Source organism: Apostichopus japonicus, chromosome 14 (assembly GCF_037975245.1).
Source record: "Apostichopus japonicus isolate 1M-3 chromosome 14, ASM3797524v1, whole genome shotgun sequence".
NCBI lineage: Eukaryota > Metazoa > Echinodermata > Holothuroidea > Aspidochirotida > Stichopodidae > Apostichopus > Apostichopus japonicus.
In genome coordinates, this window is record NC_092574.1 from 25,065,098 (window position 1) to 25,091,866 (window position 26,769).

The following is a 26,769-nucleotide window of genomic DNA, read 5'->3' on the forward strand; positions in this document are numbered from 1 at the left end:
CTTCCAAGCAGTAAAAATTCATCTGACAATGTTGAGACTGAGCTAACAAACTTGTGACACCATGGTCATATCTCATTCCAGAATTTGAGGGCAGAAGTTTTCTTTAACTTCTTTATATCTTTGACAAGAATTCCAATATTTCTTATATAACTACAGAATACATTCTTGTTACACAGTTTCAAAAGTTGTATGTGCCTTCTGGCATAAATCTTGAAGATGGTTGGATCAGTCTGAATTTGCCTTTATCGCGGTAAAAGATTTAAGGAGCACTGACCACTGGTAAATGGCCTTTGATTCCATCGATATTCAGCGAGACTGTGACATCGAGATGTCTTAATCCTAAGGGGTTCAACCTCTTCTCCTCCTCCTTGAATTTTGCTGGTATTTCTTGGTACTCTGGACCATCGAAAGTAGTGATACTCTGAAATTCCCCCAGGTAGTTCTCCTATAGATACATAAAGAGAGTATGAGGAATTAACTACAAACAATAACTTCCAGGATGAAAGTAAAATGCTGATTGGTTGCTTCCTTGTCAAATCAGTTGCTTGAAAGGTAATAGTTTATTTTCACAAAATACTTATCAGACTGTGGTTCTTGTCTTTCTTCTTTTTGACCTAACATAAATTTGATGATAAATCAAATCAATAAATATAAAATAGCAGACATAAATACAAACAACCAATATGCAACGTTCTAGACACAGAAGGACAAAATTGCGATGAATGTGAGGTAACAGGTAGCTAGCAATGTTGGTCGATCGCAAATGAGCATCAACCATCAGTCAGTCAGTCAGTCTTATCGAAATGCACCAATCAGATATGAGAACTTTCTGGGCAGTACTCGATGATTACCACAATCGGTACTTAAAGTCCATCAAGTAGGGGAGATTTCTTGGAAGTTTACCACTAACCTAAAATAACCAGGAAATTGATAAACAAATTGACTCAGTAATCAATTGAAGCTGTCCTGGCTGCATCATCCTTGGATACAACAAATATTTCAAACAATACAATAAATTCTCAGTTTTAAATACAAAGCTTGGTTTAAATAATTAAAATACCCTATGCAGAAGCACTTTATTGTTTCTAACATAATAACAATTCCCCCCCCCCCTCCCCAAAGAAAAATTGGTGTTGGACAGATGCTAGTCACTCGTAACAACTGACAGTCTATTTATGCATTTCATTATAGAAATCCACAAACTACAATATTTATTAAATTACATCATTTCCATGTGAATCGACAAATAACTCACAATCCCATTTCTAAAAAGCTGTGCTTCCGTGTCAAAATGTCTGTTGCTTCACTTTTGAAGAAGGATATTAAATCGATTATTGCGAAAGCTATTTGAAATTTGAACGATACGTTTGATTCTCATTCCTGTAATAATTAATCACATTCATTAAAGGAATGAGACCAAAAAAAAAATTGAAAAGAGTCAAATAAGAAATTTGTCCTACTTTTATGGCAAGAATGACGTTGACTATGGAGCCATAGGCCATGACGCTGAGTGGCCCGATATCAACCTCTAGGTGTAAGAGGTCAGAGGTCAACTCAGCCGCAGGTTCTGTGATGATGTCACTCTTTCTGAAGCCACCGTGAGGTTGTTCTGGTGGGAGGGTAGAGTACAGCGGTCCTTTCTTGCCCTTCCTTCGGAGTATGACTGGGACCTCGTGGTCCAGAGGTACTGGATGGTAATTGTACAAGACCGTAACAGCTACGACTGGAGCACAGGCAGCTTCAACCCAACCAGGCCTGAGAATAACAAAAGCATAAAAAATGGCAATTCTTAAACAATATGCCAAAAATTTATAAACCTTTCAGATGAAATGATCAGTGAATAGGTATGTACACTGAATATCATTTTATGAACAGAACTTCTCACCAACAAATTAAATCAACCTTTATAAGAACGTTCGCTAAAAGTAGCACTTTTATGGCATTAAAAGCCTTAAAACTCTCTGGCAGGATTAAACACAAAAGGAGAATTCAACAACTCATCTTTCAAATACCTATACACAGTATTTAACATAGCAAACATACAGTACCTTTGCACATACCCAACTTACACAGCATTACACATGCCAGCACACATAGCATTTTACATAGCAATACCAATAGAAAAGGCATACATACCAGTGTACACAGCATAGTAAATACTAATATACATATTATTTGCATTAAAATGGAAAGTCTCTCCTGCAGCTCCATTTTCACCCACCTCCCATTCCTGTCCCGTTGCCCTGTCACTCATCTCATATTTCAGTTACTCCACATCCATGCCCTTGTACTACTTCATGATCACTCGCAACGGTTATTCTTGGAAGCGTTACAGCCACATAATCCCCTTACATCTATCTCTTTGTGTTCACCATGCTCATTAACCTGTCTGTATTCTGTGCGTGTTCTTGTCCCTTCTGTTACTGTTACTTGTCATTTAGCCTTTGAAGAAGATCCTGCTAGGATCTAAACGTCAGGTCAACTTACTTTTACACAGCCACATAATTCCACGATTTTTCAGACTGGATGATGAGACGATATCTACTGTAGCTGCTAACTACTGAGACTATCTCTAGTAACTTACCAGAACTTTCAGGTTAGTCACAAAATTATTCCAAAATTTGATCTAAATTTGAATACTTACCTACTGGTGTAGTCTTTCCACATGTTATTTGGGATCTTCATAGCATTTCGGTCGGCCTCCCAGGAGCTACTCCCTTTAGCGGACTTATCCAGGGCCGCCAGGCAGGGCCTGCTGACATAACTCTCTGGCAGGTAGAGCATCGCAGCAGCTGAATCAGCCTGGAGTAAAAGGGAGAGAGTAAGACCGATGGCATAAAATGACAATTAAAGATGCATTTTGAGCAGTAAAAACAGAATTTAAAGTCTAACATGCTTCACAAAGTTATGTTTAAAGGTATATATAAGCAGGTATGTGCTCAGGAATATTTGAGTGCAGGGCAGATTTTGCGGTAGTGTGATCCACACCCTGGGAGAGGGATCCCATGGGGTGGGGTACCCCCTCCCCACTGGACAAATTTTGCACATGAAGTATGCTTAGGTGGTGCTATTTTTCCTATTCTGTGCCATGTATTCTCCCAGAATTTGGTTAAATGGTAAAATTTGTTAAATCATCATCAAACAAGTGCCGGGCGGAAATGTTTAAAATACTGTTTGTGCTGGGCGGCATTCAGAACTGCTGGGCGCAGCCGCCCAGTGCCGCCCAGTGTGAGCACATCCCTGATAAGTTATGTTCACTTTCATGACCAAAAGTACATCATTTCTTTCATATTTATCCTTTGACACAAACAAGAGCGTCTATTATAGATATTTGTGATCGAAGCTGCTGATTATTGCTGATGAATGCTCCCTGAACCCGATGAATAATTAAGGGATAACAATGATGAGTGCACGTCTTACCCTCAGTAGCACTCTGATCGGGACAATGTCCGGACGGAATTCTGAAAACGGAAGGACGACAGACATTTCCAAGGTGTCCCCAATCAATCCGATGCACACTATGAAAGACAAAAATATTTTTAGCATAAACATAACATGATATTAAGAACATAACTACAGAGGTTTTATCTACAAAATGATTTCACTTATTCAGAATTTTGACCAGACCTGAACTTGCTGTCATCCAAAAGGAATTAATTAAAGAACATCCTATTGTTTTCATTTGGCTCTGGAAAAAAAGAAATGTGCTGCCATCAGTTTTGTAAATGTTATTTGGCAAAAGCACATCATCAACAGAAAACTGAACGAGACATTGTCAAGAAATTTTGAGAGAGCATCAAAAGTGTTTGATAAAACGAGATTTGAAACCACCTACATAGTAACCTCCGGAATAGGGATCGTTTGATCAAGCCGATGGGCATGCCAGGCTAACAATGATAACAATCCCTAATAAATAGTCCTTGGCTTGATGTACCAGTCAGAAGTCATAGTACCTTACCTTACATACCATGTGCATCATTTCACTTTCAAACAAACAAAGGCGTGTGTTATTTGATGCAATAAAACCTAGCATCTGGTAGGTGAGGGGTTGAAGCCCTGGCTGGCTCAAATCAGGTGGGTTTTGTAATCGGATAGCCATCCTGACGCGAAGTGTAAGTTATAAGCAATTCAGGTTATCCCACATTCCTAAACAAACAACTAACAACAGCAGCCATTTGCATTCGATGATTCTCAGATAATTTAGACAGAATTAATATATTACAATTCATAAGACACATTGATTTCACACATTTATTTCAACAACTTTTCGACAAAGTTTACAAGTATCAATCTTACCGTTTTCTTGTCCACTTGTATCAATCCAGTTGTACTGATTATTGGGTAAAATAATTTCAAACTCCTTCAGACAGATATTCAAGTTGACCGTGAAGGGGACAAAGGTCAAGAGGTCAGAGTCCTCCTTCGAGGACCAGTCAGAGATGATATCTAAAACCAGACGAAAGTGAAACAAATGATGATAATATCGTTATTGTAAACAGGTTTTACCAGTTGCAGGTTTGTTAAACAGTTTATGACTATGCAGCATTTTTGTATATAAAGAAAGGAATCTTGTGCTTACGTTTTATCTACAAAATCACTCACTGCATCATGAAAAAAACAACTACAACATTTCAATTCGTGGGCACGTTCCTAGCACATTCTTCCATACAATTTTATTGAACAGCTTACCTGCAAGGAACTCTTTGTGGTCATAAATGAACGACCAGTTGGCTTTGTTGAAATTAAGACTCAAATCCCAGTTTTGGTGATGGTTCCACATAAGTGGATAATGAATACTGACGTCAAACTGGGAAAAAAATATAAGAAAATAAAATGAGTGCACTGTCACACAGACAATCAAAACATTAATGAGCTGCAGAAATGAGACACTAATGTGAACCAGAAAAATGACTTACACATCTACATGAAAATGCCATCTAGATATCTTCATTATTTGAATTTGATCAATATCTTTCAATTTATGTATTCATTTTTTTGTTTTTAGGATTTTGTCATATATTTAAAAGTTTAAACCTTCTCAACAAGACACTCAATATTACTTTAAAGCTATGACAGGGAACTATGACAAATAAAGATTCAAATTTTTGGACAGGAATTCTCATTTCTGAGAACACTGAATTGACCTTGAAGAGTTCTTATGTCAGAGTCTGACATCACAGGTAGTAGTCCTACTATTTATGATAGAGTAATGAAAACATAAAAATTATTTTCAAAAAACAGTAGTTTTGCATAAGTGTTTACCACAAATTGAATCATATAAAAATATATCTTAATTGTCAACTATGCTTTGCTTGCATAGATCTGTTACAACTATATCATTTTGGTTTTCAAGAATTTAATAGGAAATTAAGCTTAGTTGCAAATGCATCCATTGGTATTGAGTGAAAATGATTTTTTTGTTAATTTTTGTTTGATTTTGTTACAACAATACGCTCGAAAGCATAACCAAATGCTGGTGATATCAAATGAATATATAAAAGTTGAAACACAGTTGAAGAAATGTCAGGAACTCTAACAATTTTATAACTACCTATCCAGATTTTGCTCTCTCTCCACCTCTCTCTCTCTCTCTCTATTTTACATTCCTCTGATCAATAGCCAACAGTTTGTTTAACAGTTCTATCTCTCTTTGAATATATGGAAAAATATTTTCTATAAAAAAATATCCAGGAAAGAACTTCAGCATTACCTGGAGGGTTTCACTCTTGATGAAAGGTGTGAAGGCAAGGTTTGTGTTACTGTTGAGGAATAGTAGCTGACCTGTGACCTTATTTACATAACCATTAGGTTCAACAATGAATGGGATTCTGGTCTCAACATAGGAACCTTTCCCCATTTCCATGTAAAAATTATGAGCCTCCTGCAATGAATTTAAAAAAGATAGGTTAATGATATGAGGTGATAATTCTCTGCAGTCAAATGGTCGATTTGTATGAAAATAACGTATGAGGGTAAAATTAAGGTCCTGTAATGAACAAATTAATAAAATCACAGGATTTGGTAAAATACAAGAGCAAAGTTATACTTAAGACAAGATATTGCAGAAAATGTATTACTGACAAGGTATTAATATAGACAATGTATTAATACAGACAAGGTATTAATACAGACAAGGTATTAATACACACAAGGTATTAATACACACAAGGTATTAATACACACAAGGTATTAATATAGACAATGTATTAATACAGACAAGGTATTAATACAGACAAGGTATTAATACACACAAGGTATTAACACACAAGGTATTAATATACACAAGGTATTAATACAAACAAGGTATTAACACACACAAGGTATTAATATAGACAATGTATTAATACAGACAAGGTATTAATACAGACAAGGTATTAATACACACAAGGTATTAATACACACAAGGTATTAATACAGACAAGGTATTAATACAGACAAGGTATTAATACACACAAGGTATTAATATAGACAATGTATTAATACAGACAAGGTATTAATACACACAAGGTATTAACACACAAGGTATTAATACAAACAAGGTATTAATACACACAAGGTATTGACACACAAGGTATTAATACACACAAGGTATTAATATAGACAATGTATTAATACAGACAAGGTATTAATACACACAAGGTATTAATACAAACAAGGTATTAATACACACAAGGTATTGACACACAAGGTATTAATACACACAAGGTATTAATATAGACAATGTATTAATACAGACAAGGTATTAATACACACAAGGTATTAACACACAAGGTATTAATACACACAAGGTATTAATACACACAAGGTATTAACACAGACAAGGTATTAATACAGACAAGGTATTAATACACACAAGGTATTAATATAGACAAGGTATTAATACACACAAGGTATTAATACTGACAAGGTATTAATACACACAAGGTATTAATACTGACAAGGTATTAATACAGACAAGGTATTAATACTGACATGGTATTAATACAGACAAGGTATTAATACACACAAGGTATTAACACAGACAAGGTATTAATACACACAAGGTATTAATATAGACAATGTATTAATACAGACAAGGTATTAATACACACAAGGTATTAATACAGACAAGGTATTAATACAGACAAGGTATTGATACAGACAAGGTATTAATACACACAAGGTATTAACACAGACAAGGTATTAATACACACAAGGTATTAACACAGACAAGGTATTAATACACACAAGGTATTAATACTGACAAGGTATTAATACACACAAGGTATTAATACACACAAGGTATTAATACAGACAAGGTATTAATACAGACAAGGTATTAATACACATAAGGTATTAATACTGACAAGGTTTTAATACAGACAAGGTATTAATACAGGCAATGTATTACAGACAAGGTATTGATACACACAAGGTATTAATACACAAGTTATTAATACAGGCAATGTATTACAGACAAGGTATTAACACAGACAAGGTATTAATACACACAAGGTATTAATACACACAAGGTATTAATACAGACAAGATTTTAATACAGACATTCTTTGTCACGATAGCAAGGAGCCACAAACCCCACCATCATACTGTCAGGATCAACCTCCCGAAAGAGCTCATCCTATATATGGGAGGTATCACAGATTTATTGTCCCTCCACAAACAAGACTGAAGACTTGATCAAGTCTAAATATGATATAATAAGACCACCTCTGCCTCATTTATAAATGTTAAATTCTCAAATTTCAACATGGCTCAGGAAATCTAATCCATTTCTGTTTAAATTACTGGAAAAAATGCTGAACTGCTCCAGATATATATTCTTGTGAGACTTTGACCCTGTTCAAGTTTTTATCTTTGATTTTTTTTTTAATCTTGGTGTAATGGATTGTAACCTTAAACCAAGCTACCACTGTAACAGCATCAACTGACTTGTCTGTTTGAAATAGATATATACTACACTGGTCTGTTACTTGTACATATGGTTTGCAATACATAAATAGCTACCAGTATTTATACTACAGTAATAGATACATATATGTTCAACTGAAAAGAATGTGACAGATGGAGTTTATCAATATTAGTCAAAGACTTAAAAAATTCATAAATTTGAAAAGCATATCTTAGACATATATTTTAACAAACTATTTCAGGCTTCATAAACCTACACACAAGATTCAGAGACAGTTAAATTGTACAGACACACAAACGTTGGCCCCCCCCCCCTCCCAAAGGAAAACCAGCATCATTATTATTCCATCACATTTCAAGGGTATATTTCTAGTCAATTTCTGCAAAGTCAAACACATATTACATTTTTATTCATCTTTTATCAAGCAGCCTTCGGGAACTGGCGGACAATTGTATCCCACCTACTGAGAATTTCTCAAAAAAAAAAGAAATTGAAATTGATCTAACCAAGGAACTGTGAAAGACTTTCTACCAAGATAATGATGTTAATATCAGGCTAGTGGATTTTATGAATATTATAAGATTCTCAATATCAGCTCTGTCAGCCATTTTATCTCAAGTTTTTATCTCAGGTAACAAGCAAACAGAGAAAAACTACAATCTCTTAGCTTTTAACTACATGATTTGAAATGAATTAAATTGTTAAGGGAGTTTAATATTTAGTCAACATCAACAAATTCATCCCAATAAAATTCAAAGCACTGCTTTAAGTCGCCGACAAATATAAAAATTGTATTTCAGTTGCAAAATATTTTGTTAGAAGATAGTTGTTTAGTAATAGAAGTCAAGTAAACAAATACAAAATTAAAATTGCTTGTTGTTCAGCAGAATACGGCAAACAGATTAAAAGTGATAAAATTGAAAAGGTAATTTCAATAATTACAAATTCAAAATAGAAAGAATAGGACATTATTGGGCTTACCTCATTTTTAATAAATAGCACCTCGAGACTAGCCTCGCTGACAATATTCAAGCGCAAATCAAAATTGGCAAACTGTCTCCTTTGACCCGGCTGTATCTCCTCGGTGGGAACCATCGTCTTGTAGTCTTGAGGGTAGAAGAACTTTTGTATCCAGCCCCTATATTTCATCAAATGAAAGAAATAAATCAAATCAAATCATCTGTGGAAAAGTGATTGACGAGAGATACAAGATATGCATGATCAATTCTGAGAAAATTTCAAAACATTTTTCCAAGTTTTGAAATTGATGAGCAGCCAACTTATTTGTCCCCTCACAACTTATGTACTCTCGCTCTCTACTGAGTCTACAGTTACCTGGTAACCATTTACCAATGACCTTCCACAAGTTACACAAAGTATTGCAAATGGTTTCTCTTCCAAGACAAAACATGACAAACTTTAGTTGCTTGAGTTAATGATTTTTATTCAGTGGAATGTGAGGAGGAAAGGAAACTACTTTCATTTCCCTACTTATAATATTTTCATTTTCTGTTACACTGTCATATTTTGCGATCTATTCTAATTAATCCCTATATTGCAAAATGATTGGAAAGTACCTGTTTTGAATACTGACAATATATATGAAATACTACTGTAGGTGTCTACGAAATTGACAAGAGACCGCTCAACACCCATGCCAAAGGTAATCATTCCTCATAGATTCATAGATGAAATTTGGGGGAAAGAATTTTGTAAATGCTTTTACAAAGCCCATTTTCAGAATTTTTCTGAATTTCTTTTATAAAGACACTAATCAGTCATAATACCTCTGTCTGTCAGCCCAAGGCCCATAGGTGAACTGGTTACTTTTATCACATGTGATATCCATGGCCCAACAAGGTGGTGGTACATCAAGGCCCTCGCTCTTTTCAACGGTTGGTTGCAGTCCTACAGAAAAACAAAAAGAATAATAAAGAATAAAAGGAGATTTTTGGTATTACCATGGTTATCAAAGGACTTCAATTATTGCCTTCAAACTTCAGCGAGAAAAAAGCTGGCAAAAAATGTCTTCACGAGCTTGTGACTGGGCCGCAATTAATTAAGGCTAGACATCGGCGAGTATTAAATTAAGCAATTTGTTCAGAGCACTGGTCAAATGATTTTGTGTTGTTAGTCAACAACTTGATCATATAGACAATTATTTGTCCGTGCCATGTTTGAAGGCAATACGAATGACAATTAATATTTAGTTACATTTTGTTTGTTCGGACACCAAATCAGCTTTGAAAGTTGTCCAAGGGACGACTACTTGTTCACATCAAATTCAGATGGCATTTATAACTAAATACCTCCAAAACAGGTAAAATAATAATTGGTGACACTGCAAATGATGGTCTATTCACCAAACCTACACATCTCTCCTACAGTGTACATATAATTGGTGTTCTATTCACCAAACCTACACATCTCTCCTACAGTGTACATTGGTGTTCTATTCACCAAACCTACACATCTCTCCTACAGTGTACATATGGTGTTCTAATCACCAAACCTACACAAATTTGCTGTTCATACGACAACCAAAACGTAAAGCCTGGTTTTCCGAGAGACGACCGATTAAAATCCTTAAGATTTTACACTGTGCATATCATTATCGTACTCTGTGCAGCAAATACAGGACAAGGTGAAAAGTGGCATATGATAAATGTTGTGTTATTATTAATGAAACACAGCCGTCGACCTTAGAAGCACCGCTGAAGACAGGTGCTTTTGCCAATTAGTTTGTCTTAAATGGTTTATATAGTTTTGTTGTATAAAGGAAACCCTCAGCATCCATGAAGGACACTGTAATGTAATAGAGATTATAATATGGTGAGTTTTAGAGGCATAACGAAGTAGCAACTTGTGAGCAGAAATCAATTAGATGTATAACACTGTACATACTGTACATACATACATAGGTATAAAGTAAAGAAACATCACTTTCAGACTATGAATAATACGCTAGTATTGTAGTTGCGTTTTACGCATACTGTTTACACAATCATTACTTACCTATTAATATTAGATATTTATATCAGTAAATGAACAACAAAAAAGCAACAAGGATATTATTAACCATGAAAAGAGTAAAGGACTTTTGACAAGAACAGGATCTGATATACCTGAAAGATACAACCCTGAAGTCACTAAAGTCTTCACTGCACCTTCAGTTTATTATGAAAATAATATTACAATATTCTTCTAGCCATATTTTCCAGGGCCCTCTAACTGACCCTGGCTCCCAGATCTGAATTCCTTGATTGCCCCTCTCATCAGACAAAGGGGTTGGGGGGAGGGGGGTGGTTCAAGGATTTCTAACATATAAGATACTGTAGCAATGCTCATTGGAGTTTCTACTCCTCTAATAACAGAAGATGCACATACCATCCTCCACGAGGAAGTCACAGAAGCCTGACTTTGCTTTAAGATTTATTAAAGACACAGAACAGTCAATATCTTATATCTTATATTTCTTTATGAGTTTCATGTTTCTTCCATAATTTGAAATGATTTTATCTCTAGGTTTGTCCTTCTTTTCCTTTATCTTTTCTTTTCTTTTTTAATTTTGCTGAAGGCAAACTTTCACTTACAAACGGTCATACTGCATATACAGTATGTATATATACCATGAGTGCCTTTAACAAGACTTGAATTAGAAATCATATATGCACTTTCTTGTAATGTGATTACAAAAGGACCTCATTTGTTTAATCAACGAGCAATGCATTAATGGAAATGTTCCTTGAGCATACAGTTCTTGCTTTCAAGTTTTCAACTGAAAGCAGAATGGGAAATGCTTATTCTGGAATTGATTATAAAATAATGACCTAACCTAAACTGGCTATTTTTATCAAAGATATAATAGCTTGAATTGAAGTGCACATTATTCATTCTCTAAGAGGAAATTCGATGACAACTTTGACTTGTCACTGAGATCCATGGATACATAGTTATCCATCACAGTGCTAGGGTCATAAATGTGTGACACATACAGTACATTACTGATACATAGTGTACAGTGGCAAGTTAATGATAGTTGATGGGACACATTTTTTTAGTCAATGGATTAAACTTTCTGCCAGTCCATTCTATTATACTTACAGTATTTAATGGTTTCTCTACATGTAGAGACCATATGGCATAGACACCATAGCCTTGTTGTAATTCTGTATATGGTGTTAGTAATCTATATAGCATAGTCACCCACAGGTACTCACTCTCAGGGACTCATACTAGTACCTGGGACATTTTAGTTATTTTAATTTAGTAGAGATGCTAGTGTAAGGTTCAGAAGTCTGACAAGAGCTTAAAACCTCACAGCAAGTATGATTCGACTTGGCTTTGAATATTCATGCTCTTGTACTTAAATTAGCATAATTAGCATAATTACTGAGAAGAGAAACAAACTAAAGCTGAAGGTGAGCCATGGCTATAATAAAACCCACTTGTACCAGTGCAGTAACCTTCTATGAAATCATCATGGCTAGTCTATACACAAACAACTGGATGTGAAATCAAAACAACATTTCCAATGAGGTGACTTGAATGAAAACAAGTACAAAAAAACAATTCACGGGAAAGGGAATAAAGCATGTAGGCCATCATCTGCATATACACAAACATCTGGATGTGAAGTCAAAACAACAAATCTAATCAGGTGACTTGAATGAAAACAAGTACAAAAAACAATTCACAGGAAACAGAATAAAGCATGTAGGCCATCATCCACATAGCTATGATAGCAATGTTGCCATACACTGCAGTATAGATTCAGTCTATCCACTGTGTATTAACATGTTGTGTGTGTGTTAATTCAGTCAGTGTACAAACAAATAACTGTATAGTTTATCTAAGAAGACAAAGAAATTTCCCATTAATAACCCAACATGGCCATGATATTTTTATTTCTTAATGGTACTGTGATCTCATGCCAAATGAAGAAACTGAGAACATTCTGTCTAACTAAATGCTGTTATATATCATATCATGCAAAGTTTATGAAAAAGATTGTGAAAGTTTGTGACGTGAAAATAATTTGAAACTATTCGCTGTCCCATATAGAGCTAAAGAAATGAAGGAAAATGAGGGCTTTCACTAACCTGCTTCGTCATAGTAATAATGGATCTTTGCTTTACTAGATTTACAGACAACAAATCCTTCACCCATGAAACGTGGTGCCCTGTTGAAAAGAAGAATTCAAGGTAATAATGGAAATCAAATTATGACAAAAACAAGTGAGGTGGATTTTCACCAGTACAGGTCTTCGATTACACTCCATCTATATCATCTACTATGACAGACTGAACACAGTCATGCACAAGAAATAACTACAGTATTATCCTGTAGACAAACTGTGCTGAATTTTTTTTTTCTTCCTTTTTTTAGATCAAGTTTTGATATAAGGAGTTTCCATACATTTATTTCAAAACTTTGCTCTCTCCATTGAATCTAGTGACTGATTAAATTAATCATCATTAATGATGGACTATATTCAGCAGTAGGTTGTATAAGCCACAGTACTTTTAGTCAGACCTTCTATTAAAGAGCAACTCCGGGGGGGGGGGGGGGGGGTATATTGTAGTTTCATGTGTAAGTCACAACTCAGTGTAGAATGAGACTGACAAAGAACATAACCTTTGTATCATTTGTTTGTTTTGTTTTTTGTTGCCAGTTGCCAGTTCACTCTAAACAAGGTAAAACTAGAGTGCTGAGGTTGTGAGGAGACCGGTAGGGGAGGAGCGATGTAAATATAGGCGTGTCACTTGTGTGTTTCTTTATTTTGTTTTTGTGTTTTTGGTTGTTGTTTCTTTCTGGTTATTTCCAGTCTGTGCAACAAAACTTTACTAGACTTCATGAAAAGTAAAACTACTTAGACAGGAAGTCTTGTGATGGAGCTATAAAGGGAATTTGTATATATTATCACTACATGTGACTGCAATGTTCAGAGAGCAACATTTCGGGAAACAAACACTTCCACTTATTCCAAACATGACATTTAAGCTTGCATATAAACTAGGCAGGGAAAGAAAATAAGCAATATCTTATATGCAATTTCCACATATGAGTGCAACTGTTTGTTTTATTCAGATACATCGAATGTGTAAGTTCTATGAAAAAAACAGCTCGGAAGAGGAAGCAGTTGTGACCTTGTTGTATATAGAACATGAGACTCTATTGCTTGCAAAATGTTGTAATGGAGAGGCAGTACCTTAACCGTAGTCCCTGAGGTCTTCACATTTGAGCGCAAAATGTTGTGTTGAAAAAACAACAGCTTTACATTGCAGGAAATAGTGACTGATTTATTATAAAGCTTTCAGGATTAAAGTTAGCGTATAACTAATGAGCAGGATAAGAGATGAGCAATATATCAAGGAACAAGATGAGGAACAAGAAAAGGGCGAGGGATGGGGAAGAGGTAGGTGAAGAGGTAGGGGAAAGGGTGGGGAAGAGGTGGGGAGAGGTGGAGGAGGGTGGGGAGGGGTGGGGTTGTTCCTTGTGCTCTGGGGGTAAAAATCATTACAAATAATGTAATAATATTTCTAAATAAAATAGGAACACTGGTTATTATTCAATGGGATGTCTTCTAACCAAGACATCAACAGTTGTGATTGATAGAATAAGGAAAAGTTGGGCTGTAAACGTCTTAAAAGCCTGATTAACAGTACAGGTAGCATCAAACTAACTCGGCGAGGGATAGGAGGGGGGTAGGTGGGGGGGGAGAATGTTAAATAGCAGACACACAGACTGCTTAAAATATAATGATTTTTGAGATTTGAGCATTGATTTATCATCAACTATTTCAAGTTTATTCATAGCTTAGTTGATTAGATCAGAGAGCGTTGTGGTCAAGTGGTTAAGGCAGTGGACTTGTGATCTAAGGCTTGCAGGTTCGAGTCCCGGCCAGATCATTGCATTGTATCCTTGGGCAAGGTACTTTATCTGCATTGCCTCTCTTCACCAAGGTGTATAACAGTGTTGGAAAACCTTGTTCAATTTCCCGCGAACACACTTCCGATTTCCCGCCGGTGTTCGCGTAGCGAACACGCCGAGCATGCGTAGCGTGCGAGCATAAAGGCGTGGGGTCCAGGGGCCCGCCCTAGGGGCCTGGTAGGGTCAAGGGGAGGAACCCCTTGTGGGGTTGAGGGGGAAAAGACCCCGGAAAATGTTGGTATTTTTGCGTGTCTGGCGATAAAAAACTCGCAGTTGAGGATGCAAAATACTGACACCTTTTTGAATTTAAATTGTCACGAAGCTGATGAAAATTTGAAAATGACAAGTTAGAGTAGCTATATTATGTTATAAAATGAAAAAAGATTTAATCTGCCTTACAATCTTTAAAAAGTTAACTTACAGAACTTCCGATATTATGAAACAAACAACGTTCGGCAAAGCCCCGCGCACACTATACATACATCAGTTTACAACTGCAGTACGGTCCCTACTTATATACTACGGTAGGCTACTTACTGTACATGTGCTGCGAATTTTCCCAGGTACTGTACCTTACCAAACAACTGCGCGCCCATGCCCTGTCTTACACCCGTTTGTTAACATTTTTGGCACGTTTCCAAGAAACGTTTCATGGAGTATTCCCCATGATACACGCAGCACATCGAGGCCCCACTAGCTATGGCCATCTTTATGAAAGTAAAACCTTGTAATAAAATATGTTTTAGGCCACTTGGCATGATTAACTAAATGCTTAATATTATTTCCATGTTCTTGTAGAAAATGTCAAGTTCGCAAAATACAATTAGTTGTGTTTTTGTAGTTACGTGAGATCCATAACAGACGAGGTGGTTAGGCTATTTGCTATGGACTTAACTATGGTAGGATATTATTTTTTCCGTATTTTTTGAAATTCTAGAAAATACTTTCTTTTCCCCCCGCTTAACACCAGATGTGGTCTAACGGTTTATTCATAAATGGGTGTACTAGAGCCTTGTTTACATGACGTTAGTTGCATTTAGCACGATATGCCAGTTTCGCGTGAATTTTTCGAAAGTGTTTTGCTGGATCTTTCGTAAAATTTGAAAGGTGTACCAACTTACTTTTCGTACACAATTGGTAATTTCTCTACTGATTTTCGGAGTTTTTTTACAGTCAAGTGAATACGATGTGCATTGAGTATAAACTTATCGCGAATGCAAGAAAACGATGCGGGGATTTCCAGCAGACAAATGTTTTCTTTGCGGGATTACTGAGTCAGTTGAAGGGAATCCTGCACCTTAGAGGGAACACTGAATTGAAGTCAAATTCATACGAAAGAAAACGTTGACTAACTAACATACAATATAAGTATAACAAATGTGGAATGGCAATATTGTTCAAAACATTTCCCGCGAGGCTGATTTATTACAGCAACCTTCCCGCGCTGGGCCGTGTGTGTCCGTGTGACATTTCCCTTTGTGAGTGGGTTGGGGACACATCATTACTCGTTATAGGCTATTGTGACTAAAATTGCGAGCACGCTCTCTGGTCATTTTTCTTTTGTTTCTGAAACTTTTCTTCTGAAATTTTCCTTATTGTTTTTACAGATGTACTTTTTTGCTCCTTCGTGTTTTTTTTTTTAAGGTTCTTCCCGTTTTTTTTTTTCGTTTTTTTTTTCCCCGATTTTTTTTTTTTCTCCAGCCAGGCTGGATTTCCCGCGAGCATCGCGGATTTCCCGCGAACCTGGTTCGGCAGGTTCGCAAGGTTTTCCAGCCCTGGTGTATAAATGGGGACCTGTGAAATAAACTGTCAGTTTGGTGCTGTTTAGCTGCTACCATGTGGAGGGATTTGTCTCTATGTTTGACAGGTTATCGTTGACCGGGGTAATATTGTAAAGCGGTTGGCCTTTGGGAAAGGCGCTATATAAAAATATGAAATTATTATTAATTAATTACTTATTATTAATTAATTATTAGATCAGGGCAAGCTAGACTTAAAGATTGTTTACGTACTTGTCGACTTTTGCCATGTAGTCTTTACTTGGAGCGAGCATAATTCGTAGTTCATCCACGGAGCAGTTGATGTCATGCATATAAAGATCCCACTCATAGGAGGGTGACGTCGTCGTGTACGTTCCACGGAGCTCTTCAACCCCGACGACTAAGACGTTAGGCACGAGGGGATTGCCAAACACCAGTCGACCCTTCATGGTGGAAAGTACCAGAAAGCAAGACATGAATCATTAAAGAAGAAACAAAGATTGGAAGAAGCAGAGATGATAATATAGTCAATATGAAAAAACACTTTAGGATCTCTCTGTTTGTTTGAAATTTTTAACCTTCTCACTAATATCTTCATACTTTATTCCAAAATTATGAGAGGGAAATATAAAACAAAGTACCATCAAATTTCTGAGATATTTGGCGACTCCGGTGACAGAAATTTCTCATTTTCTGAGAACAATGATTGGCCTTGAAGAGCTTTTTATGTTTGTGTGTGACATCACAGGCATTAGTCCTGGCATTTAATTACAATTACTATATAAGTGAAAGATAATTGTGGTGTAATTGTCTGCGAAAAATTTAAACATATAAACAGGTTTAGACAACCATGAGTGTATGTTTACTGTTGGAAATGTAACAAAAAGAATCTGTAAAATGTTCAAGATAAGGTAAGAGCAACAACAGCATTTCCCTATACAAATTTAATACCAGTTGTTTAAAAATAATTGGTAAAATGCAAGCATGCGTACACTTGTAATTTCAAACTTGACAACTCCAAAGAAATCCCTCCAGATGCTTGCTGGATCAGACGTTTCATTCGTTGTAACTTGGCTGTCAGAAAAGAAATAGAAAAAAAGAAGATATTATACCCATAATCAACAGGATTTGTGTAAGAAAACGGCAGTAAAAGCAGACAAAAATGGAGTTAAGAAACAAATGTTTAATGGTAAATTTGGAAGGAAGAGATGGTGTGCGGTGACCTGTAGCCAAGGTCACCGAGGGCGCAGTGCAAAAATTATACCAGTGGCATCTTGGTAGATTAGGAAAGTGCGTTAGTGTAGAAAGGAGACAGGTAGGAGAGGAGAAAAGTTAATACTGTACTCTGTATAACCCCTCACTTTATCTAAACTAGAGCACCAATGGTGCAGAAGCTCATACCTTTTCGAGCTTAAAAATGTAGGGCCCACAAAACTTTATGGCCCACCAAATTTCAGGCCATTTTTCAGATTCCACCAATTTTGGGCCCATGAGGGATAACCCCCCCCCCCCTCCGTTAGCAGAATCCTGGCCACACCACTGGCTATAATTCCTATTTTCCCCCTTTAAATCCTATTTTACCCACTCTCTCAAACAATACCACTGACCTACAGTACCCTATTAAACTTTCTCCTCTCTACCTGAGCAGACCTGAAGCACTCCTTGCCAAAATTTTGGCTGGCTGCCTACATACCTCAGGCTCAAAGACTTCTAAGAATCGGCAAGTGCTGATTGGCTATAGGGCTCTCATGCTTACAGTTCAACAGTTAATAACAACTCCCAGTCCTGCTTTAATTCCACTAACAGCCTCTGCAGAGCTTAACTTCAAATGTAAACAAACACTGCAGAGACTGGGAGACAAATTAAAGGAGCTTTGGCAAAAGGTGAAGGCTCAGATTTTTTTAAACAATGGGGATTAAATATAATTAATTAACTTTTGCCCAAAAATTATTAGGCATCACCTTATTCATACACAATCCAACAATCATCAGTTCAACTTTGAATATGATCCATCAAAATCTTGAGGAGATTGAGATATTTGAAAATATTACAAAGAATGACCCCCGATGACCCCCTAAATGACATTTGACCTCAATTTTCCGAACACCCCTCGTAACTCTCATCCCAAGGAACGTTGTGACCAAGTTTCATTATATAACTGTCCATAGACTGTACGAACAGGAGCAATTTGAAAATATAGGGCCACGGCCCGGGCCACAAAAGACCCCTAGTTGATCTTTGATCTCAAATTCATGAACACCCTGAAGGTAAAACTTCCAAAGTACTATCGTGACAAACCCTCAACTTTGTACCATGGAATCTGTAGGAGAAGAAACATTTTGCGTATTTCCACAAAATGGCCCATTACGGCCCACAGGTGACCTTTGACGCCAAATTTCGGACCATTTCTGATGGCCCTATACCCAATGGTCCTTGTGTCCAAGTTTCATGAAATTCTATCAAACACTGTGCGAGTGGGAGCAGTTTTACCAATTGTTGACAGATAGAGTGATAGAGTGATAGAATGATAGAGTGATAGACGCCGCACTGTAACAATAGCTCACTCCAGCATGCTGGTACAGTATGAGCTAAAAAGTTCAGAGCATGGAAATAGTAAGCATATTAAAATATTCAATGTTTTATACTTATTAAACCATCAATAATAATAATGAGATAATGAGAGAACAGCAGTTTACAATGCTACTTACGAAACACATTGTTATGTGTTTCGTAAGTTAAGTTATCACCATTTTGAAGTTTTGAATAATCTACTGTGATCAACCCACCAGATTCGAACTTTCTCCAAACCAGAAGGACTACCCATAGCTGCTTCCCATGACCCTCCATCCATCCCCTCCCCATCCAACTTCCCTTCTTGTCCCATAGTTTGCATTTAAATATAGATACATCAGCAAAAACTAAATATCACTCTCCCCCCTCCCCCTTCAGTATCTGAAGTGGTATAAATCAGAATATGTAAAACATACACTTTTAAAGATTGAAATCTGTACCGTCTGAGAAAGCTATGTAAGCTCAAATTTCACATACAGTAACTATGCCTCATATTACCAATTATATTATTGACCGATTGTAGTACAAACACCAGTAACTATCAGTTCTTAGAATCTGGTGTTTACAATTTTTTTGTTATATTGGGTGTTGCTGATAACATTGTCTGTCTTTCCATCTTCCTGCACCCTGGCCCTTCCACCCCCCCCCCATATCAATCACAAACAATGGATGAGATGATCATGCTTCACAAATCTCACCGTAATATTGAATTTGCATCAAGTCTTGCAAATAAAATTTTCCCATGAGCAAACATAAATCTCTCTTTTTTCAATTTAAAATATTAATAGACAACAACCCTAGCAGTCAAGGTTACCGACACCTCTGCATTTTTTGCTTTCTACGCAGCAAAGGATAAATATCTCCACTTTCAAGAATACCCAGGAGCAAAAAAATGTCAAACTCGTGGAGAATCTACACAATCTATACAATAGTGAAGGGCCACTAGAGGTACTGTAATCCATCATTAAAGATTTAATGCTTCCAAGAGATGGAAAACAAAGCCAGGCTTTCTAGTGCAATTTCATGCAAAATAAGCTTTGATATATTCCTATCAAAGACAATTTTTGACTAGAAGTCACTGAACAACATTAAGAAATTTCCTAAATTTGTAATGCAGCTATTGACAAAACAATGCCATATTCTTGTACTTTAAATCTAGGTCTAAATTCAACCATTTCTGTAATGACCACACTTTGGTTACCCCAATGTATTTACTCAGCACTTGTAAGATATTGTGAAATGAAAACTGTCTACTTAAAGCTGTCTTATTTTGCACTGACTGGTGACAACTTTGAATATATTAGGCCGCCGCCTGCCCTGACAACCTGTAATGAATATAATTACAGCAACATCACGTCAGGAAGGAAGAAATCAGCCGTAAACTTCAAGGTATGAAACAATGACGCAATTACAATCGATCACAATTTTAAGTACAAGCTATTTCCTGCGCAAGATTCATTATGAAACCATCGGTCACTCACACATTAAGTAGCAGATGGTTGCAATCTCATGCATCTGCTGGATAGCAGCTCTGAGTGGTGTCCAATATGTATTACTAATGCATGGCTGAATGATGGAAGCTACAACCCAATGCAAAATATGACTTTCAAGCAATCAACAAAGCTGGGAATGGGGATGGGAGTGAGGCACAGGAGGTGTCATGCCCCTCCCCTCCCCCCACTGAGTTCTGTGGAAAACATCAAAATCAGGGCCCCCGTTTGTCAAAAAAGAGAAGTTATTTTGGTAATTGAAAAGCGCCGATTCGGTATTTAACAAGAGCCAGTTTTTGAGAAACATTCAAATACTGGAATATGTCGTATGGAATGCAGAGAGGATCCATTTTGTCGGAAAGATTTGGGAAAATTTGTTGTTGCCCTCTCAAATCAAGGTTTCATATTTCCACTGCCCTTTTGAACATTGTGCCCCCTTGGTTGAGCCTCCTTCCATCACCCAGACTTTGAAGTTAGGATACGACTTACCTCGTTGACAGGTTTCCCTCGCTGGCTCGATGTGCTTGCCTCTTCTCATTTGTCTCTGGAATCATCTGTGATGGAAGACCAAACTTCTTCTCCATCTCGGAGTAAAGTGCCGATCTGTTGTAGCAGTGGAACTCGACCCCAAAGAGGAATACATTCAAACGTGTGGAACTTTGTGATGCATCTGAAAACGAAATGAGTGAGACGAATAACATTGTCAATGGGTGAACCTTGTAATATTCTTAGCAGATAGCACATTTGAAACAACTGCACTGTTGATATTGGTGCTATACATGTTTTCTGATTGATTCATTGAAGTACTGTACTGTCTATTCACCTGAAGAAAATAGTAACAGGAGGGGGGAGCTTGGGAAGGCCTCAAGGGTATTAATATAACACGGCACATTGTTTCATGTGACTTGTTTCATGCCTGAGAGGATTTTGCTGTGCTGGATATTGACTTCTTAACAGAGTTCATATTCCTCCCTACCCTCTCCTCCTCGCCTCTCCTCCTCGCCTCTCCTCCTCCCCTCTATCTTCCTCCCCTCTCCTCCTACCCTCTCCTCCTACCTTCTCCTTCAAAGTCCATACCCTCTCCTCCCTCTCCTCCTCCTCTCTCTCCTACCCTCTCCTCATCCCCTCTCCTCTCCCCTTTCCAAGTCAACATTAATAACCTAACAAGACACAGACCATTGGAATTGAAAAAAAAAAAAAATGGTGAACTTTTTAATCATGATATATGACCAACAAAGAGCAATTTCAGAGTTTTGATAAAAAACAGACAATTGCCATAGTATATATATCTGGTAATCACTGCTGAAGATTATAGTTCAGCATCAGTTAATATAAGGTGTGGAATTAAGGCAAACTTTCAGGATATTAATTGCCATCCTGCAATTTACAGTCTTGACATAATGACAGAGATTATTCAAGAAAGCGGAACTGAAACACTGTATAACAGCAGTTTACCTGGCACGTATGACAGGATATTCACCTCTTACAGCAAATACGATACATACTACAGCACTTGCTAAGGAGATTAATACTGTACTGATCCATCTCATATCAGTTTGCTCCTGAAGGCCTTAATTATGTCAACGATGTACAGAAATATGCACAAACAGTTGTGGTTACCATCAAAACTGCAATAAATTAGCATCCAATAAAGGAAACAACAATTTGAGGCAAATTTTGTAGAAATGAAATCAAATAGAAAGACAAGAAAAAACATTTGTCATGTAAAAAAAAGTGGTAATTCCAAGTAAAAACTGAGGTTAGTTGCTTCATGTATTTTGATGTTATAATTTAATGACCCTTTTGGAGTAAATATCATCCCGTCCGAATCCAATTAGTGATCTATGCATTGCATGTTAAGAATTGTTGCAGTATACACTACAGTATACAGACCAGAGCATGAGTATAGGTATTACAGTAGAGAGGAATTATGTGCAGTACTTAAATACCTTTGCAATTGGCTGGTAGAGGTTTATATGGCCGCCACCATCTCAGAACAATAAGGGCATCTTGGCACCTGGAAAGAGAAACATTTCCAATTAGTACACATTCAGGTATCAATGAACGATGGATGTGTAGGCATTTCCAAGCAGAAAATAAACTGAAGTCCTTACCTCTCATGCTGTTTATCCCACCTTGATACCAACAAGCAGTTTCCCAACAAACACCTCCCCAACAAACACCTCTCCAACAAACACCTTCCCAACAAACACCCCCCCCAATAAACACCTCCCAGGTAAATTTCTCGAAGACGAAACCAGAAAAATTCATGAATGAATATGCACATGAAAAACATAGGTACAGGACTCCCAAATGTAAGATTTAGAAGGTCAGAAAGCAAGCATTGACCAAAAAAGTTGGGTTAAAGGGAGGAGGGTGGGGTTTGTTTTGCAAAATGGATTGGAATTCATACTCGTTTCATATAGAGACAATTTTAAACAGAGGAGTGAAGAAAATCCAAATTATCTCAAATATAGGCTGCTATAAATAGTGACTATAATTTGGCAAAGTACCAAATTTGCTTTAATATTGTCAATTCTATAACAATTTCAGTGAGTATGAACCTAGTATAGCAGTATATACACAAAGAGAGAAGAAACAGACTTAACAATTGTAATAATAAATAAAGTAAAGTGCAAAGAAACAAACTTTTGTTCAGAATATAAAATATACTGTATATCAAGGACTATATGTCACCTCGAACCCTTTGTGCCAAGAACCCCTAAAACTCCCTGGTTTGGGTATTTCTAAGCAAGATTGCATACCTGTCTAGACTCTAACATTGCACCTTCCCATATATCTAGCCTAGTTTAGCACCCGATTATTCCTACTGCGGGTAAACGCCCTTCACCTCCTCCTTCCATATCTACCCCAACCGTAAAGATGTCCCATTGGGAGTGCCCTCGTCCCAGCTCCCTATCCCAGGACTGCCATATTGAAATCACTGAGTATTCCTACAGCATACAATATACTGTGTAGTCCTTGTCATTTCAGATTTGAATACTACTCAAATAGACGTACTGGACAGTACCACATCAGATTGTACAGATCTGTCTGTACACAAACCTGTACTGTACGTACAGTAGTACTGAGCGTCCATCATTATTTTGGATGCGTTTAATTTTGCTCATTCCTCTGGCATTGTCAACAAAATCCACGTACAGTACATCAAGATGATGCAATATAAAGATTTCTGTACCAAGCTATTAGCATATAAAGCTGGCTTTATAAATTCATATATTTATGTATGATACTTATTGTATTGTACAAACGTCTGGGGATTAACTTATGCTGTGTATATGTACTGTATGTCTGGTTTGTGAACTTGGGAAAAGGGGTTTGTTTCTGTTCTTCACTTGGTTGTGAAACAACATTGTTCGTCATGGCTGCACTGCAGTGATGTCGTATGGGGTGCCTTTGCCTATCTCAGTATTTGAGAAAGTGGTCAGATGCTGGGGCATGCACTCTCGTCCGTCGGATGGGGACGTTAAATGGTGGTCCTGGGAGCAGTAATGGGAGCGAATTCACACCCCTGCCTCGTTATTCTCTGATCACTTATCGAAAAGAAAAGGCTTGAAATAAGCCGGTGTTCATCCATGTTGATCCTTGGGACTCTAAACTAAACTAAAATAAACTAATTTAAACTAAAACAGAAACTTATGTTTCTCTTTGTATTAAAACAGCAATAAACTGTACATCATTAAATAAAATTCTGTGTTATATGCATACTCCTGCACACCTATACAGCTACTGTACTGCAAACACTAAAGTACACTACTAAAATGGAAAAAAAAAATTGCCGTCTGGGCTTCTGAACAGTAAACTTCCATAAAAGTGTACAATAACAGTCTGTGTTTCTAACTGTCCGACATTGGTTGTAAAACCAGTCTGCCCTTTAATCATTAAATTACAGTGTACACTATACAGTAGATGATAGATGGTTACAGTACTATAGTAAGCTCTAAAAGGTGTATAAAAATGAAAGCACGCATGCAAGTGCAAAATCAACAGAATGATATTATGGCTACTGTGTCTTGTGTAAAACTAGGCATTGAAGTAGCACTCTTCATCATGAGGAAAGTTGCTATGATGATCATAAAATGATCATAATACTGTGCATGGTAAATATTTAATCATTTATTTTGACTTTTGTAATCACTAACTTAAGATAAGAACCTATTCTGAATATTCTGGTGTAAGTTGAAGAATTTTTTTTTGTTTTTCATTTTATGAAAAACATGTGTGATAACTACTGTATGAAGGGTGCTTGTAACTTACTGTGCAGGTAGGTGCATTTTAGGGTACATTGTTTTTGTTTCATTTTGACAAAGACAAAGCAATACACTTCACACAGCCACACATATGATAAAACTTACTGGTTTATATATTTACGAGTGACGAGCTAACCTGTCTCCTCACAACCTTAGCACCTCATTCTACCGTGTCTATATGCCCTGTCTGTATGCCCTAGTAATCTTTTAACACTGCATGTGCACCCTCAGCGACCGGCTCCTTCGGTCGTTGCCCTTCCTTCTCATTCTACCATCCAAAGTGTTTACACATGTATACATTTTCGTAGTGGATATAAAATCCACATAATAGCATACAGTATATATACGTACAAGTTCTCAAGGCTCTCAACATGAAGAGACCATAGTTCTAAGCACACTTGTGGATTGATTAAACCATTAAATTGCTGCTCCTAATTAACCAGTACACATAATTAAGTACAATTTAACAAATTTTATTACACAATGTTTCATCTAACATTATTTATAAACAAACCTTAAAAGGATTTGCTGAATTTTATCACTCTGGATGATATTATGGTGGATTAAAGAACAGATTATGTTCTCAGGTAATCTTATCCTTCCTCTCAGGAAGCAACCAGATCTATATGTCAACTAGCTCAGGACAAATCCATGTTCATGTCCATTCATCACCCTACAAACCCCCCGCCCCCCTCTGACACATGGCTGGTTTGGCTACAACATATGAACAGTGGAGGCACAGCTGGTCTACATATAAATATTGAGTCAATATAAAGTATGGTGAAACAGGTGAAAATTGAATATTAGGGACCTATAGGTAATGAGGAGAACACTGGTCACATAAACACACAAGAAATTACTGTACTGTATATGGATGTCCACATACACAGTACGTGTATGCAGCTTTTAGCTTTAAATAGATCATATTAATTAATCTCAATTGTCCGTTCATGAAGTCCAAGTAAACCCCAATGAAAATGTATAGTGCACACTAGAGCAAGAGTGCTGAGATTGTGAGTAGACAGGTAAGCATGGAAATGCATGTCTGTGAATATTACTGTATGGTTTATTCAGACTGACATCAAGTTACCACCTTAATTACACAATTTAATGTAGTTTTAATTGCCAAAAACACTATACATACCCTGCAGATTACACTTATGAATTTATTTTCTTACCTGAACTGGAATAAATTTACAACAACTTTTATGAACTCACACAAATGAGATATGAAGACAGTTATGAGCAAATTAATTAAAATTGAAACAATTTAATTTAATAATTATATATGTCACATACCAGAAAAGTATATATCACTTATATAATCATTATTGTCAAAGACCACAAGAAAATCTGTGCAGTCACTCTAAAGGTCACCTTTTCATTATATATACTGTAGGCACGGTAGAACGAGAGTGCTAAGGTTGTGGGGAGACAGGTAAGCGAGGAACGAAGTAAATACAATAAAATCTGTGCAGTCACTCTTGACAGAAATACTGTACATATCAGTTCAGTATCAAAAGGTAACAAAGTCATGAAGAGTTGTAAATCAATGCCAAGTACTGCAATCAACTTTCCGAGCGCTGATATTCGTAACAACCGGCATCCAAAAACAGAATCCCCCATCTCCCCCATTTTGATAAAATCTGTAATCTAGCTGTGCACATCATAATTTGCGGTAGTGAAGACAATTAACTACCCACATTTAATACTCAGTGGAGGCAAATTACAGGCATACTGTATATTTCAGAATCACTTTGTGGAACACTGAGATCACTGGAATACTATGTAGTCCACGGCAACAGAGATTCAAGATAAACGCACCAATCAACTGG

General features: G+C 36.8%; 1 protein-coding gene across 2 annotated transcripts in view; it reads right to left on the minus strand.

Moving 5' to 3' along the window:
* Positions 1–26,769, minus strand: part of LOC139979999 (bridge-like lipid transfer protein family member 1) — a 92,110-nt gene that overhangs the window by 49,091 nt on the left and 16,250 nt on the right. For both annotated transcript variants that reach the window (XM_071991324.1, XM_071991325.1), the window contains exons 4-17: positions 22,613–22,680; positions 21,153–21,333; positions 17,595–17,676; positions 16,855–17,045; positions 13,012–13,091; positions 9,697–9,817; positions 8,891–9,047; positions 5,711–5,881; positions 4,690–4,807; positions 4,297–4,446; positions 3,421–3,518; positions 2,645–2,802; positions 1,461–1,755; positions 275–445 (exon numbers count right to left, since the gene is read on the minus strand). In XM_071991324.1, coding sequence (XP_071847425.1) covers positions 275–445; positions 1,461–1,755; positions 2,645–2,802; positions 3,421–3,518; positions 4,297–4,446; positions 4,690–4,807; positions 5,711–5,881; positions 8,891–9,047; positions 9,697–9,817; positions 13,012–13,091; positions 16,855–17,045; positions 17,595–17,676; positions 21,153–21,333; positions 22,613–22,680 — 2,041 coding nt within the window. The remainder of the gene's footprint in view (positions 1–274; positions 446–1,460; positions 1,756–2,644; positions 2,803–3,420; positions 3,519–4,296; positions 4,447–4,689; positions 4,808–5,710; positions 5,882–8,890; positions 9,048–9,696; positions 9,818–13,011; positions 13,092–16,854; positions 17,046–17,594; positions 17,677–21,152; positions 21,334–22,612; positions 22,681–26,769) is intronic.